The sequence below is a fragment of the Pelodiscus sinensis genome, chromosome 4 (assembly GCF_049634645.1).
Source record: "Pelodiscus sinensis isolate JC-2024 chromosome 4, ASM4963464v1, whole genome shotgun sequence".
Lineage (NCBI taxonomy): Eukaryota > Metazoa > Chordata > Testudines > Trionychidae > Pelodiscus > Pelodiscus sinensis.
Window position 1 is genome coordinate 117,489,000 of NC_134714.1, and position 14,834 is coordinate 117,503,833.

Here is a 14,834-nt window from a genome sequence, read left to right on the forward strand (position 1 = left end):
GAAACCATGCCACTGCCACTGCTGTCAAGATGTCAGGGGTGATGGAAAGGCGCTGCGGCAAGCGGAGAGCAATTTGTTGCTGATGGTGAGGCTCACAATGCTTTATTTGTGCAAATAAAGTGCAAGTCACCTCAGCACCCTTCTTCATAACCTATTAGTACACACACGCACTTCCCCCACGCACACACACATTTGAACCTTGCACTGACCCCGTCTCTCTCTGCTCAATTTAACCCAAGGCCATGCCCAGTTCTAATTCTGACCAGTGAGAAGTGGCGCAGAACCAGCCATCCACCTTTTCTTTAAAATGATGACTAATAGGATTAATAATAATGAATAACCCTTTGCAGTTCCACAGTTATTGCCTTTCACTGGAAGGACCAAACATGTCTATGAAGTAGGCATGCATGATCAGTCCCATTTTAGAGAATGGGGAACTGAAACAGGGCTGGCAAACAACCTACTTTGGAGTTACACAGTGAGTCAGTTGCAAAGTCAGGATTAGAATCCAGGATTTACAGCCAAGATTTTAAAACCCGTCTTAGGGTATGTCTACACTACAGCACTAATTCGAACTAGTGCATCTAGACCTAAAAACTAATTCAAATTAGCGTTTTGCTAATTCAAACTAGCATGTCCACATTGAGTGGACCCTGAACCGAAGTTAAGGCTAGCCAGAACAGGTGCCGGCTGGGCAGCAGGTTAGGACTTGCGTGGAGCTGCTGCCTCAGGCTAGCCGAGGGCTGTGCTTAAAGGGACCCGACCCCAACCCCGGACAGACAGTTCTCAGGGTTCCCCGCTTGCTTGTCTACCTCGATAAGGGACAGCAAAGCAGTCCTGTCTTGAGAGTGCCCTGAGTGCCCGCACTCGGCACATCACAGCACTTGGCCATCAGCCCGGCTGCACTTGCCGCAGGCTGCCATCCGGGGGAGTCAATTGAGGGGCTGTTAGGATCCAGGAGACCCTGCAGGAGAGTTTCCACCCCGAGGAGCCCGCAGAACCACCCCAGTCCTCCCCATCGGGCGCTCGTACCCCATTCCTCCCTCACCTCCTTCCACTTACCTCTCCCTAGCCCCCCTTCCTGATGTAAAAAAATAAAGGACACGTGTGTTCAAAAATAGAAACTCTCTTTATTTAACAAAACTGGAGGCGGGGGGGGGGGGGGGGGGGCGATTAACCTCTGGGGAGACTGAGAAAATGAGGTGGGAGAGGGGAAGAGAAAGGGTGGGAGAGAGGAGGGGGAAACCTGGGAGGAGGGAGCTGGAAGGGGGAAGCCAGGGGAAGAAGGAGGAGGGGAAGTATAAAACTATGGTATGCCTACATCTTCAGTACTGTGTACAGATGTGGTCACCTCACCTCAAAAGAGATGTTTTGGCCTTGGAAAGGGTTCAGAAAAGGGCAACCACAAAGATTAGGGGTTTGGAACAGGGACTGGGACTTTTCAGCTTACAAAAGAGGAGACTAAGGGGGGATATGATAGAGGTCTATAAAATCATGAGTGGTGTGGAGAGGGTGCATAAAGAAAAGTTCTTCATTAGTTCCCATAATAGAAGGACGAGAGGACACCAAAGGAAAGGAATGGGTAGCAGGCTTCAAACTAGTAACAGAAAGTTGTTCTTCATGAAGCAAAGAGTCAACCTGTGGAACTCCTTGCTGCAGGAGGCTGTGAGGGCTAGAACTAGAACAGAGTTTAAAGAGAAGTGAGATAAAGTGATGGAGGTTGGGTCCATGGAGTGGCATTAGCCAGGGGGTAGGAGTGGTGTCCCTGCCCAAAGTTTGTGGAAGGCTGGAGAGGGATGGCACGAGACAAATAGCTTGGTCACTGTCTTCGGTCCATCTCCTCCAGGGTCCCTAGGGTTGGCCGCTGTCGGCAGACAGGCTACTGGGATAGATGGACCTTTGGTCTGACTCAGGACAGCCATTGTAAGCTCAGGGCTCAGGGTCGGGGGTCTCAGTGGACCACCTTGATTTTCATGCACACCTGCTCCTGGGTGGCCAGGCTGGCAGCTCTCCTGCCCTAGCCGGCCACTTTCCTGTGCCTAGTGCGGAGGTCGTGGACGAGGTCCACGATGTCCGCACTAGACCAGGCATGTGCCCGCCTCTTGCGGTCCCGGGCAAGCTCCCGGGAGCCGCCAGCCTGGTCCCAGGAAGAGGGGGAGGGCTGGGGGGCATCGGGTGGCTGGCTCATGCTGTTCCAGGTGCAGGGTCTGCTGGCTAGGTGCTGGCAGGCTTGCACCTGGCACAAGCACCGTAGCCAGACCGTGCCCCTGTAAGGGCTCTGGGGCCGGGAGGAGGGCAGAAGAGTTTCCCTGGTTTGGCCCAGAGTGGCCACCAGGGCAAGCTGGGAAGGGCTAGCCTCCCACTAGTTCAAATTAAGTGGCTACACAGCCCTTAATTCGAACTACTTAATTCGAACTAGGCGTTAGGTTCGCAGGTTTACCTAGTTCGAATTAAGCGCTCCACTAGTTCGAATTAAGTTCGAACTAGCGGTTTGTATGTTTAGCTGTTAGTTCGAATTAACTTTGTAGTGTAGACATACCCTTAGAGATTTGAGGGTGCTTCCATTTTTGGATGGTCAAACTCAGACACCTTAAAGGGGCCTGATTTTAATATGGCAGGTGTTCAGCAGTTTCTGAAAATCACGTCTTTTTAATATGGCATAAATTGGGCACCAAAAATACTACAGGTTGGATCTTCTTTGTCCGGCACCCTCAGGACCTAACCGGTCCCAAATGAGGATTTGCCAAACCAGGGGAGGTCTCTCTTCTCAAGGCCTATGCTTCCCTGCTGCCACCAGACTAGGGCAGCCTGGCTCTGCTACTGACCCAGCCCCAGGGCCTTCTAGCTGTTGCCGGCTCTGCTGCTACCAGAGCTGGAGCCGCACGGCTGGAGCTCCACAGCCAGGGCTCTGCAGTCCTAGCAGCAGTTGGGGCCAGAGCTCCACAGCTTCTGCTGCGGTCACAGCTCCCTGGCCACGGCTGAAGCTTCATGGCTGCCACTGGGGCTAGAACTCAGTGTCATGCTGTGCCTCCCCCCATACTGGGCTCCCGGCTAAGTCGCCAGTCCCCCTCCCCGACCATGCTCCTGCCCCGCCGTCAGACCTCCCTGTTCCTGGTCTCTGTGGTCTAGGAATATCCATGGTCATGCTAGACCATGGATGTTGCCAGATCAGAGAGTCCCGGTTCAGGGAGGCACAACCTGCAGTGTCTTTTGAAAATGTTGCTGAAGTTACTTGGCTGGTACAGTCACATTGGTTCTTTGAGATATGTGTCCCTTTGAGTGCTCTGTTGTGTCCCTGCACTACTGCTGAGAGAACTTTCCTAGCGACATCTGTTAGACCCACCATGAGGCCAACCATTAGTTACTTCTGCCCAAAGGAGTCATGGAGAACAGCTCGGAAGAAGAGGGGAAGATGGTGGACTGTGAAGCACCCATAGAGATACATGTTGAAGAACCATCGTTACTGCACCAGGTGAGTAACTTCTTCTCTGAGTAATGCCCCTATGGGTGCTCCACTGTAGGTGATTGTTAAACGATATCCCCGTGGGGGGCTGGGACTTCAGAGCTGAGTGAGGTACAGATGACAGCACCGTGAAGCCAAAGATGGCATTGGAGGAAGAGTCCCCAGTGACTGCATAATATTCTAAGAAGGTGTGGACTGACACCCATGTCACTGCCCCACAGATTTCTGAGACAGGGACATTCTTGTAGATAGTGACAGCTAAGGAAATCAACTTTGTGGAGTGTGTATTAATCGTATCCTTGCCAGAGGATGTGGTGAAGACCAGGACTTTAACAGGGTTCAAAAAAGAACTAGATCAGTTCATGGAGGTTAGGTCCATCAATGGCTATTAACCAGGATACGTAGGAATGGTGTTCCTGGCCTCTATTTGTCAGAGGCTGGGAACGGGCAACAGGGAAGGGATCACTTGGGGTATGTGTAGACTACATGCCTCTGCCTACATACCGACATAGTCAATAAAGCGGGGATTTAAATATCCCCCTCATCGTTAAAATAAAAATGGCCGCCACGTTGTGCCAGCTCAGCTGATCGTTGGCACAACGCAGCAGTCAAGTCGCGGATCAGTCAGCTAGGAAAGCCTTTGCTGACCGATCCCTTATGTCTTGTGAAATGAAGTTTACAGGATCGGTCGGCAAAGGCTTTCTTTAAATCCCTACTTCATTAACTATGTCGATATGTCTAATTTACATGCCTCTGCTGGCAGAGGCATGTAGTCTAGACATACCCTTGATGATTACCAGTTCTGTTCACTCCCTCTGGGATGCCTGGTATTGGCCTCTGTCAGGATAGTGGGCTAGATGGCCGTTCTTATGAGAAGTCCTATTACATATTTGCTAACATTGTCTAATGCAGTTTGAGACCCACTTGGAGAGCCTCTGGGCTGATATTGTAGAGCCCTGGGATCTTTCTGCAAGGGAGAGGAAAAGACCATGGAACTTCCTAAAAACATCTATCCTATCCAGATAGAAAGCTAATGCTCCCCTCACATCTAGAGTGTGTAAAATAGCCTCCCTATTGGGGAGGTTCAGAGTAGAAGGTTGGAAAGTGAATCACTTGGTGCATGTGAAATGGGGAGCTTAATTTAGGAATGAATTTTGGAGGTGGGCTGAGTGGAATCTTGTCCTGAAAGAATACCATGTAGAGGGGCTGTGCCATCAGAGCTACTATTTCTCTATTCTGTTAGCTGAGGTAATTGCTATTAGGAAGGCTGTTTTCATGGAGAGGTATGTAAGCAAATAGGAAGCCATGGGTTTGAATGGAGACCTGGTCAATCCAGGTTTAGAGTATCAGGGTTGTGGGAAAGGATTTACTATACCCCAAAGGAACTTTTCAGCGGTTGGGTGAGACAGCATTGAGTATCCTCCTACTGGTTGGTGGAAGGCTGCTATAGCCACCAGGTGTTAGGAAATAGTAAAAGTAGACTCCTTTACCTCTTAGATGTTGAGGTATTGGTTCTACGGCTCCTAATTGGAGAAAACAATCTACGTTTTGTGATAGTAGACTGTCATGAGAAAGGTCCCTGGACAGGGGGAGGGAAGGGTATTTCAGAGAGGATAGGGAGGTAAAATGGATAGATCTGTGAGCCCTACTGATCCAATGTTCTATGTTCTCAAGTTCTGTGGAACGTTGCCATACCGTCACCAAATGGGTGGATAGCGATGGTCAGCTGCAGTGGTTGGGGATAGTGGTCTATTGAAGCTTCGAGCAACACATCAAAATTGGTGCTTGGAAATGGATAGCTGGGATGTGGAAAATTGCGGACCAGATGGTATATGCCTTGGGAACTCAGTTGTTTTCCTCTGTGGTTCATAGTAGCACTGAATTGGGTGCATAGAATCCTTTTGTGTGTGAAGAGAGGAATCCATCTTCTCATCTTAGTGACTCCAAAGAAAGCTCTTCAATGCCAGTTGAATCTCTTTGGGGCAGCCTGACTGATGTAGCCCCTGCTGCGGAGATGGACCTGCCTGCTGTGTCAGCTGCACTGAGGGCAGGCAGTAGTGCAGGCATGGCCTCTAGTTGTCCCTTTTGAATAATGGTTAAAAATTGCTCATGGTGTGACTCAGGCAAACGGTTCAATGAAACTGTCCAGTTTTGAATAGTTGATGTATTTCACCCAGAGGGCTTTGTAACTGTCAATTCGAAACTGTAACATGGCCAAGACAAAAAGGTCAAAATTCTTCTAGTCCCTATCGTAGGAAGTAGGCCTCATCTGATGTTGATGGCAACGAGAATTAACAGCCATTCTCACAATGGAGTGAGATGGAAGGTGGGGGAAGAGGAATTCTGTCTCCCTTGGTAGGACATAATATTTTTTGTCCATCTGTTTGCAAGTAGATGCCACTGATCCTGGCATCTGCCATATGATTTTTGTGGGATCCAGGAGAGTCTCATTATTAGGGAGGGAATTTTTTTAGGAGAAGAGTGAATGGAGTATGTCAAGCAGTTTTTCATGTGTGTCCTTGATTTCTTCTAGTGGTATCTAAAGCGTGTCTGCCTCTCTTTCCACTGGGTCCTGGAATAAAAGAAAGTCATCTGCTAAAGATGGTGGTGGAGGCATAATGGCCTCATCTGGGGGGGAGGAGGAGGATATGGTCCTCAGAGCCACTTCTTCCTCTATGTTACCCTCCTGACCCTTCACGACCTCATCTGGTGGTTTGGAAGCGCTGGGCCTCACAGCTGGGGGGGGGGGGTCTTGCGAGTTCTCAGGTGGGTCTAGAAGCCAGAGAGGCATGGGGGCGATAGGCAGCCCAATGGTTTCAGTATGGCTACTGGAGTGGTGGCATGGAGTCCAGTGGTGGTGTCCCTGGCTGACCATACCAGACATTTGTGGTGAGCTTATCTGAGGATATGCTCAGGGACTCTGTGGCTGTGTCTAGACTGGTAAGTTTTTCCGCAAAAGCACATGCTTTTGCGGAAAAACTTGCCAGCTATCTACACTGGCTACTTGAATTTCCTCAAGAACACGGACGATCTCATGTAAGAAATCAGTGCTTCTTGCAGAAATACTATGCTGCTCCTGTTCGGGCAAAAGTCCTTTTGCGCAAAAGCTTTTGTGCAAAAGGGCCAGTGTAGACAGCTCAGATTTGTTTTTGCGCAAAAAAGCCCCGATCGCGAAAATGGCGCAAAAGTGCGTCTAGATTGGAACGGATGCTTTTCCGCAAAAAGTGCTTTTGCACAAAAGCGTCCGTGCCAATCTAGATGCTCTTTTCCGCAAATGCTTTTAATGGAAAATTTTTCCATTAAAAGCATTTGCGGAAAATCATGCCAGTCTAGACGTAGCCTGTGTGTATTGGGGCCATAAAGAGACTGGGAGGAGTCCTGCAATACCACTTTCACGGGTTTGCTGTCCAATGCTGCACTGCCATGTGGGGGAGCATGGCAGGGCAGTGGGGCAGACTCCTGTGGCAGATGAAGACTCAGTGCAGAGGTCCTGGTGCTAAAGAAGAGGAGACTCTGGTATGTCAGATTCGGGGCAATCCCGATACTGCTGGAATTCTGGTATTTCCAATCAACTTAGTGCCCCTGGCAGTACTGGGGTGCAAGAAGATCCTGCCCACACTGATTTCCTGGTGCTGGATTGGGCATCACTGACGATCCCAATGGATGATACCAGCTACATCTTATTAGAGGAGTACTTACTCCTGTCCTTGTTCCTTGGTGCTGTTCACTTCATGCCTGTGCCCACCAGCTCTTACAGGGGCATTACCAGCACCTGCTGCTGTAGTTCTTTGTGAGGCTTGGGTATACGGCTGGCATTGTCTCAGTGCTGACGGTACTGAGGACACTAAGCATGCCGAAGATTGCTTATGGCTAGCCTGGGGCTCACTATGGGGACTTTTCTTCAATGACTTAGTGGGCTCAGAGGCTGGTTTCTTCAACCCACAGTCTTTGGATGCTGAGGGCTGTGAGGAAGATTCACGTCTGCCAGGTGGTCCATGGTACAGTTCAGGAAAGGGTAGAAGTGCTGCCTCCATGAAGATGTCCTGACAAGACCAGGGCCTGAGACCACCATAGTCAGAGACCACCGTACTTTCGTGGCACATGGCCTTCCCCAATGCATTACATTTCTCAGGAGTGCTTGTCTGAGAAAGGGATCACCTCTTTGCAGGAGAAGTAGTTCTTGAAGCCCCCTGAACTGGGACCACCCTGCTGGGGGGAAGCATCCCCAACAAGAAAATGCAGTAAAAAACAAAGTCTCTTTTTAAGTAAGTTTTTCATGGAGAAAAAATAAGAAAGCTACAATTACAACTGAGTGCTAGGAGATGAACCAGCTGTAGAAACATAAAGCAAGAGTGATGGTTGTAACAGACTGCAAAGAGCTCCAGCTCTATCTGGGGGCAGCTGAAAAAGAGCTAAGGGGGGCTAGCCTTGTGACAGGGCCTGAGGAGAGAGAGCGGTTGTGATGGCCTCACAGACACTGCTACCAAAGTTCTCTGATCAGCAGTGCAGGGACCTACAGCGGAGCATCCAGAGGGACGCTGCTTGAAGAAGAACCGAGAATTCTACGCTCTAACCATTAAACAGCACCATCCTCCAGGCAGTAAAAGAATCCTCTACTGTCCAGAAGGGGGTAAAAACGCAACCTACTTAGCAGTTATCTGCACACATGCACATAGACCATGTATTGACTGTTTATCCACTGGCTTATTTTTCTGTATCTAAGAGAAAAGTGATGCACAATGACTGTGAATGCTGAAAATATTAAGATCCTTTAATGCCAACTTCAACCAGCACTATTCAGCGTGGCCTTTGTTTTCAGTCCCCAAAACACACACAGCTTGTCAACGGACAGGTTGGAAATAGAAGAAAAAAGGGCTCACACATGAAAAAGACTCCTTTTCACTTAGCCAATAGGAAGCCTGATCCCTCCTTCCCCCGCAGCACTGAAATAAACAACGAGTTTTCCCATTAACTTCAACAGAAGAAAGATTGGGTCACTGCTTACCAGTGGTTCTTTTCCCCCAATTAAATCAGAATGCATTGGCTATAGAAATCCTATTCTTGTCTGTCATCCCACACTCCTATTACCACCCCTTCCTTGTAAAGAAGGCTGGATTATTAGGAGAGTTGGGGCTTCTACATCCTCAGCTGGTGCAAAATAGTCTTCAGAGGAGTCATGCCCAGATATACCAGCTGAGGATATGGCCCGTGGCATGTCAGTGAAGATATATGGGAGCCAATCTCTACCCAGAACCTGTGGCAAGCCATCTGGCGGCCATTGTTCACCACCCAGAGCAGGCTCTGTCCCAGAGGAGGATTCAGAGTCCAAAAGAAATTACTGCCAGCTCTATTAAGCTAACCCTTGAATGCTGAGGCCTTGCTTCTTGGAATAGGAATAGGAATTCATTGCTCTCGTAACAAGTTTGGTCGTATGGTCGATGTGGATTATTACATCCATTCAACACACATTCCTTGGTTCAGTGATTACACCCTTATACTGCTGTGACATTAAGGGGGGGGGTCACTGTTGGAATGTGATTTTCAAAAATAGTTTAAAACACTCTTCCCTTGCTTGTAATACCCTGTTAAAAACTTGGAAATCTCATTTAACTCCCTGCTGGATTTTCCATTTTCCATTTGGAAAACATTGATTTTTTTTTCAGTTGAGCCAAGATTAATGTGTCCTGTTTGTTTGACAACAATTTTAAATTATCTGGTACCTTGTCAAGCTAAAAAAAAAATCTGTCTGAGGACCAATATCACTGAAAGGTGTACACATGTGGGCCTTACAAAAAACGTAGTTATCATTGAACTTATTGAAAATTAAATTAAATTTCTTGGTGAAAGAGTTGAGGTTTTAATTTAAAATATTTAGAAAAATATTTAAATTTAAAATATTTAGAACCTGGAGGATTTTATCTACCAGATTTTATCAGTTTTGAGGCAGGTCAAATTTGCAGTCTACAAACCTGGATTATGCCCCGTTAGATCAGCTAAATATTATAGAAAAGGTTTGTTTGTGATCTTACTTATTTTTAAAGACAGTTGAAGGGAGAAAACAGAGACAAAAAGGGGGAATGAGGAAATCAAGTAAATGAAAACCATTCCCTTCTTAGTCAAGTGCAACATATGGGCAGTAGAGTTCAGAGTGATCTCATTATGCTAGTCCATTCTACTTGCACTGTTATGCAGTCTCCAAACATTTCTTTCCACCCCCTCCCCACACTCTTTCCCTTCCATTTCCATCCTTATTGCCCAACAAAAACTAATAATACCTACAAATATTTTTTATTTTCATAAACGTCATGCAGCTTTAAAACGTGGGGGTGTTCTATCAACTTCAGGATGGCTATTTCCCTCTCCACCTGGAAGAGAAAAGAGAAACAGAAGCGAAGGTTACAAGACATGTCTTAGGTTATATTTGAAATCATAACACACATTGTCTCCTCTTATCCATTTCCCATCTTTTTCTGAACCTCTCCTTCATGCACCAACAAGCAAATCCACAGAAACTACAATAAAAAAAACCTTTAAAAAACCAACAATGATCCTGGATCACCTTAGGGCATGTCTACACAGCAGCGTTACTTCGATATAACTCATGTTATTTCAAAATAATGAGGTGAGCAGCCACACAGCAAGCCCATTATTTCAAAATTATTTCAAAATAACAGGCTTCTTATTCTGGAATAATAAACCCCTCATTTCACGAAGAATAACGCCTATTAGAAATAATGCCTAATAGCTATTTCAAAATAGGGAGTGTGTGGACAATGCAACTGTGCTTATTTCAAAATAATTGGCCTCCAAGGTTTCTCACAGCTGCCCTGGTGGCCACTCTGTCCATACCCCTCAAAACCCTATAGTTTCTCTTCCCCTGCAGGGTTTAAAGCTGCAGCCACAGGGGAAATAGCTTGTGGCACAAGCTGGCCCTGACAGCCCTGTACCATACTGCAGGACCCATTTCTGCAGCAATGGTTGACCACAGCGCTCCCATCAAGCCCCTGGCTGCTAGTGATCTGGCAGGCAGCTCCCAAGCCCCTGCCCAGAGGCAGAAAAGGGCCTCTTCTTCCTGGTCTGGTGTGGAGATCCTGGATCTCATTGAGGTCTGGGGAGAGGAGTTTAAACCTCCTGGATCTCAACACCAGGCGCAGGAATGCCAATGTGTACAGCTGGATGGCCACCAACCTGGGTGAGAAGGGCCACTTGCGCACCCAGGAGCATGTGTGCATGAAAATTAAAGAACTCAGGCAGGCCTACACACGGGCCAGGGAGCAGAGTTCCCACTCGGGGGCAACACCCCAATCATGTTGCTACTTTAAACAGCTGCACTGCATCCTGGGAGCGGGGGTCAGTCCCTTCCCCCCCTTGATTATGGACTCTGGACTGGAGACACTCATTGTGAGCCTCCAGGGGCAGGGGGAGGGGCGAGAGGAGCTGTGCATGAGGAGGAGGAGAAAGAGGAGGTGAAGAAGGAAGACAAGGCCAGCCAGGACATGATGCCTACCAGCCAGGAAGTCATCATTTCCTTCGAGCCAGTGTCTCCCTCCCAGAATGTTGCCCAGGGCTTGGTCGAGGCTGGGGAAGGCCCATCAGGTGAGTTCCACTACTTTCCCTAGACACAAGCTGGGGGAGCCGGTGGGCTGTGAGAGGCTGCATGCTCCTTGCTCAGCCTTCTCGGTTTGGGGCTCGTGCAGCAGCCTGTGCATGTGGGTGCACATGGAGTCCCAGTCCAGAGTGGACAGACGCATGAGGCTCCCACACAGGAACCTTTCACTCCTTCTCACAAGGTTGCTGGAGAGACCTGCCTTACTCCAGACTCCGTAGTGGGACACTTTCTCACCACAAGCCACTACCAAGGAGGCTGGGGTCACGGACACACAAAGCAGAGCCGCACATGCCACAGGCTCATGGCTGCACTCTCGGGGCAGCACCCGCTCCTGAGCAAGCACAGTGATGTGTAGGACACCGAGCCCCTGCATGGGAACCTGCCGGGAGGGGGAAGGATGTGGAGGGGACCCCAGTAGCACCCTGCCTGGCAAGCGGCCTCTGCTGTTCATGCACACCTCCCGCAACACCCTTTCCCCCTGGCCCAGCGACCAGTGATAGAAGTTTTCTCTGTGGATGCAGCCACTGCCCACCTCCCACTTGCAGTCTCCTGGTCTGGCCGGCACCTTCCCAGGCTTGCTTGTCCCCAAGATGTGGGGGTAGTGAGGCTCCCCTGGGACGTCTGTGCCCCTGCAGGACAGTGCCCAGTGCCTAGGCCACAGATGGCCTTGCTCAAAGCACATCACCATCATGTGAACTGAGACCTTTCGGTATCAGCTCACACATGAGGGATAGGCTTCTGGCAAACTGTCTCCTGGGATGACTGTCCTTCTCTCTGTTCTTCACAGCTAGAGGGCCCCTCAAGTAAGGTGGTGGGACCACCTGAGGCAGGTGCAAGTCCCAGCCCCATCACTGAGCCCCTTCTCTCCCCTCCTCCTCCTACCCCCCTCTTCCATCCTCCCAGGTTCTTTCCCCAGTCCCTCCCCAGTTATATTTACCCCAAATAAAAAAAAAGACAGTTGATGGTTTAAAACCAAAAACTCTGGTTTATTGTATCTGCAGAGGAGAAGAGGGGGAGGAAGGTGGAACAGGATGGCAGGGGACGGGAGAGGTGGAGGAGGAGAAGCACAAAGGGGCCATGCAGAGGCCCCTTCTGGGGAGGCCCAGGGGAGAGTCTCACAGCTGGCATTGTCTGAAACTCTCCCTCAGGGCCTTCCGGATGCGCACAGGCCCCTGATAGGTCTGCCAGATGGCAGTGGTGTGTGGCTGCTCAAAGGCTCTGGCCAGCCACTTAGCCTCTGACCCCCGCTCTGGCAGGAACATCTCCCCCTTGTCCTTGCACAGGTTGTGTAGGACACGGCAGGCCGCTGCCACTTAGGTGATGTTCTGTTCGCCAAGGTCCAGGCAGGGAAAACGTGCCAGCGTGCATCCTCTGGAAGAGGCTGGAGTTGTAGAATACGCGGGCACCGTGTGCTTTCCCCAACCACCTGACGTTCATGTTGGTGAAGTGGTCTCGGTGGTCCACAAGGGCCTGCAGCACTTTGAAAAGTACCCCTTCTTGTTGATGTAATCGGAAGCTCAGTGGTCGGGTGCCTGGATGGAGATGTGGGTGCCATCAATGGCCCCTCCCCGCAGTTGGGGAAGTCCATGGAAGCAAAGCTGGCAATGATGGGGTCCACGTTGCCCAAGGTGATGACCCTGTGCAGCAGGATGACATTGATGGCCCTCACCACCTACGGGAGGATACAAACAGAAAATCACAGGGTTGCCAGAGCTCTCAGGAGGTCTCTGAGCCCAAGCCCCTTCTCACAAGCAGGAGCAACCCCAAATACCCCATCCCTGGCCGGGCTTTGTGAAAGCGGGACTGAAAATCTTCCAGGGAGGGAGAGTCCACCCCCATTTCAGTGGTTCACCACCCTCCTAGGACAATCGAAAGAGAGTCATACCTGCATGTGCATGGCCCCAACAGTTGATCTTTCCATGTCGAACTGGTTCCCAATGGAACAGTAGCTGTCCAGCAAGCTTCCAAATAGTGATGGCGACCTGCTTCTGGAGGGGATGGTGAGTCACATGCAGGTGTCCTCTAGCCTGAAGGCCAGGGCGAGCCACTTGCACAGCTCCAGGAAGATGTCCTTCCGCATACGGATGTTCTGGAGCCACTGCTGGTCATCCCACAGCTCCATGACGATCTGGTCCCACCAGTTGTGGTGCATGAGAAACATGCTGTGTGGGGTGAGGAGGTGCCCCAGAATGAGCTGCTGGTCCTGATCCTACAGTGCCAGGTGGGGAGCCTGCATCAACTGCACCAGAAGTTGCAGCAGGAGGTCTAAGAGCTGGCAAGTGCTTTGCAGCAGATCCAGCTCCATGGCAGAAGTGCTACGATGTCCGCCAGAGCGGGCAGTGAGAAGAGTTTGTTGTCCCTCAAGGAGGCAAGGCAAAGGTGAAGAGTCTGAGACACGGCTGTAGAGGGGAGCCCCTTTAAGCAAGAGCCTCAGATAGCTTCAGCAGCTTCAGGAAGTGACTGCTGTCCTGACGCCCTGCCTGTAGTGCTTCCAGGGGGCCTTAAATGCCATTCAGCCTCCAGTTAGTGTTGACGCGCTCTTTCGATATAATTCTGCACTATTTCGATGGGTATTTGTAGTGTGGACGCACTATTTCAAAATAATTATTTCCAGAGTTATCATTTCAAAATAGCTTATTTTGAAATACACACTCAGGGTATGTCTAGACTACACGCCTCTGCCGACAGAGACACGTAAAATAGGCTACCTGACATACTCAATGAAGCGGGGATTTAAATATCCCCGGCTTCGTTAAAATAAAAATGGCCGCCACACTGTGCCGCCTCAGCTGATCGTCAGCATAGCGCGTGAGTCAAGACACAGATTGGTTGACAAAGGAAGCCTTTGTCAACTGCTCCCTTATGCCTCGTGGAACGAGGTTTGCAGGAGCGGTCGACAAAGGCTTCCCCCTGTTGACCGATCCGCGTCTTGATTCGCGTGCTGTGCTGACTATCAGCTGTGCTGGCACAGCGCGGCGGCCATTTTTATTTTAACGAAGCCGGGGATATTTAAATCCCCGCTTCATTGACTATGTCAGGTAGCCTATTTTACATGCCTCTGTCAGCAGAGGCATGTAGTCTAGATATACCCATAGTATAGACATGCCCTTAGAGATTAACACAAATATATAAATAGTATCATGAGCTTTCATGGGCACAACCCACTTTTTCAGGTGACAAATATTTGTCATCTGAAAAAATGGGCTGTGACCACGAAGTTAATGATACTATTTATATATTTTTGTTAGTCTCTAAGGGCATGTCTACACTGGAGAGTTATTATTTCAAAATAATAATTCTGGAAATAACTATTTCAAAATAACAAGGCAAGCAGCCACCCTACCAAGCCTGCTATTTTGAAATAATTGGCTTGTTATTTCAAAATAATAACTCCTGCTTGTGAAGAGGAATAAGCTTATTTTGAAATAGTTATTTTTGGAGTTATTATTTCAAAGTAACTTATTTTGAAATAACATGGTAGTGTAGACATAGCCTAAGGTGCTACAGGACCATTGTTGCTGTTTCTGTTTTTTTAGTTACAGACTAACACAGCGGAGTCCTAGAAACTACAATAATAATTCTCAGCATTCGAAGTGGCCTTTAGAAAACATTAATTCATCCTAACCATCCTCTCCCCTATAAAAGTTGGTAAATAATACTCTCCCTATTTCACTAAGCACTTGTCTACACTACAAAGAAGATCAAAGACACCACGGTTGATTTTCCAGGGTTCAAATTAGCGGGTCTAATGAAGACACGCTA

The 14,834-nt window shown here is 49.0% G+C and overlaps 1 protein-coding gene across 8 annotated transcripts in view; it reads right to left on the reverse strand.

Moving 5' to 3' along the window:
* The window catches only part of BRSK2 (BR serine/threonine kinase 2), a 502,819-nt gene that overhangs the window by 156,416 nt on the left and 331,569 nt on the right, over window positions 1-14,834 (reverse strand). For all 8 annotated transcript variants that reach the window (XM_075928205.1, XM_075928203.1, XM_075928209.1 and 5 more), the window contains one exon: window positions 9,743-9,828. In XM_075928205.1, coding sequence (XP_075784320.1) covers window positions 9,743-9,828 — 86 coding nt within the window. The remainder of the gene's footprint in view (window positions 1-9,742; window positions 9,829-14,834) is intronic.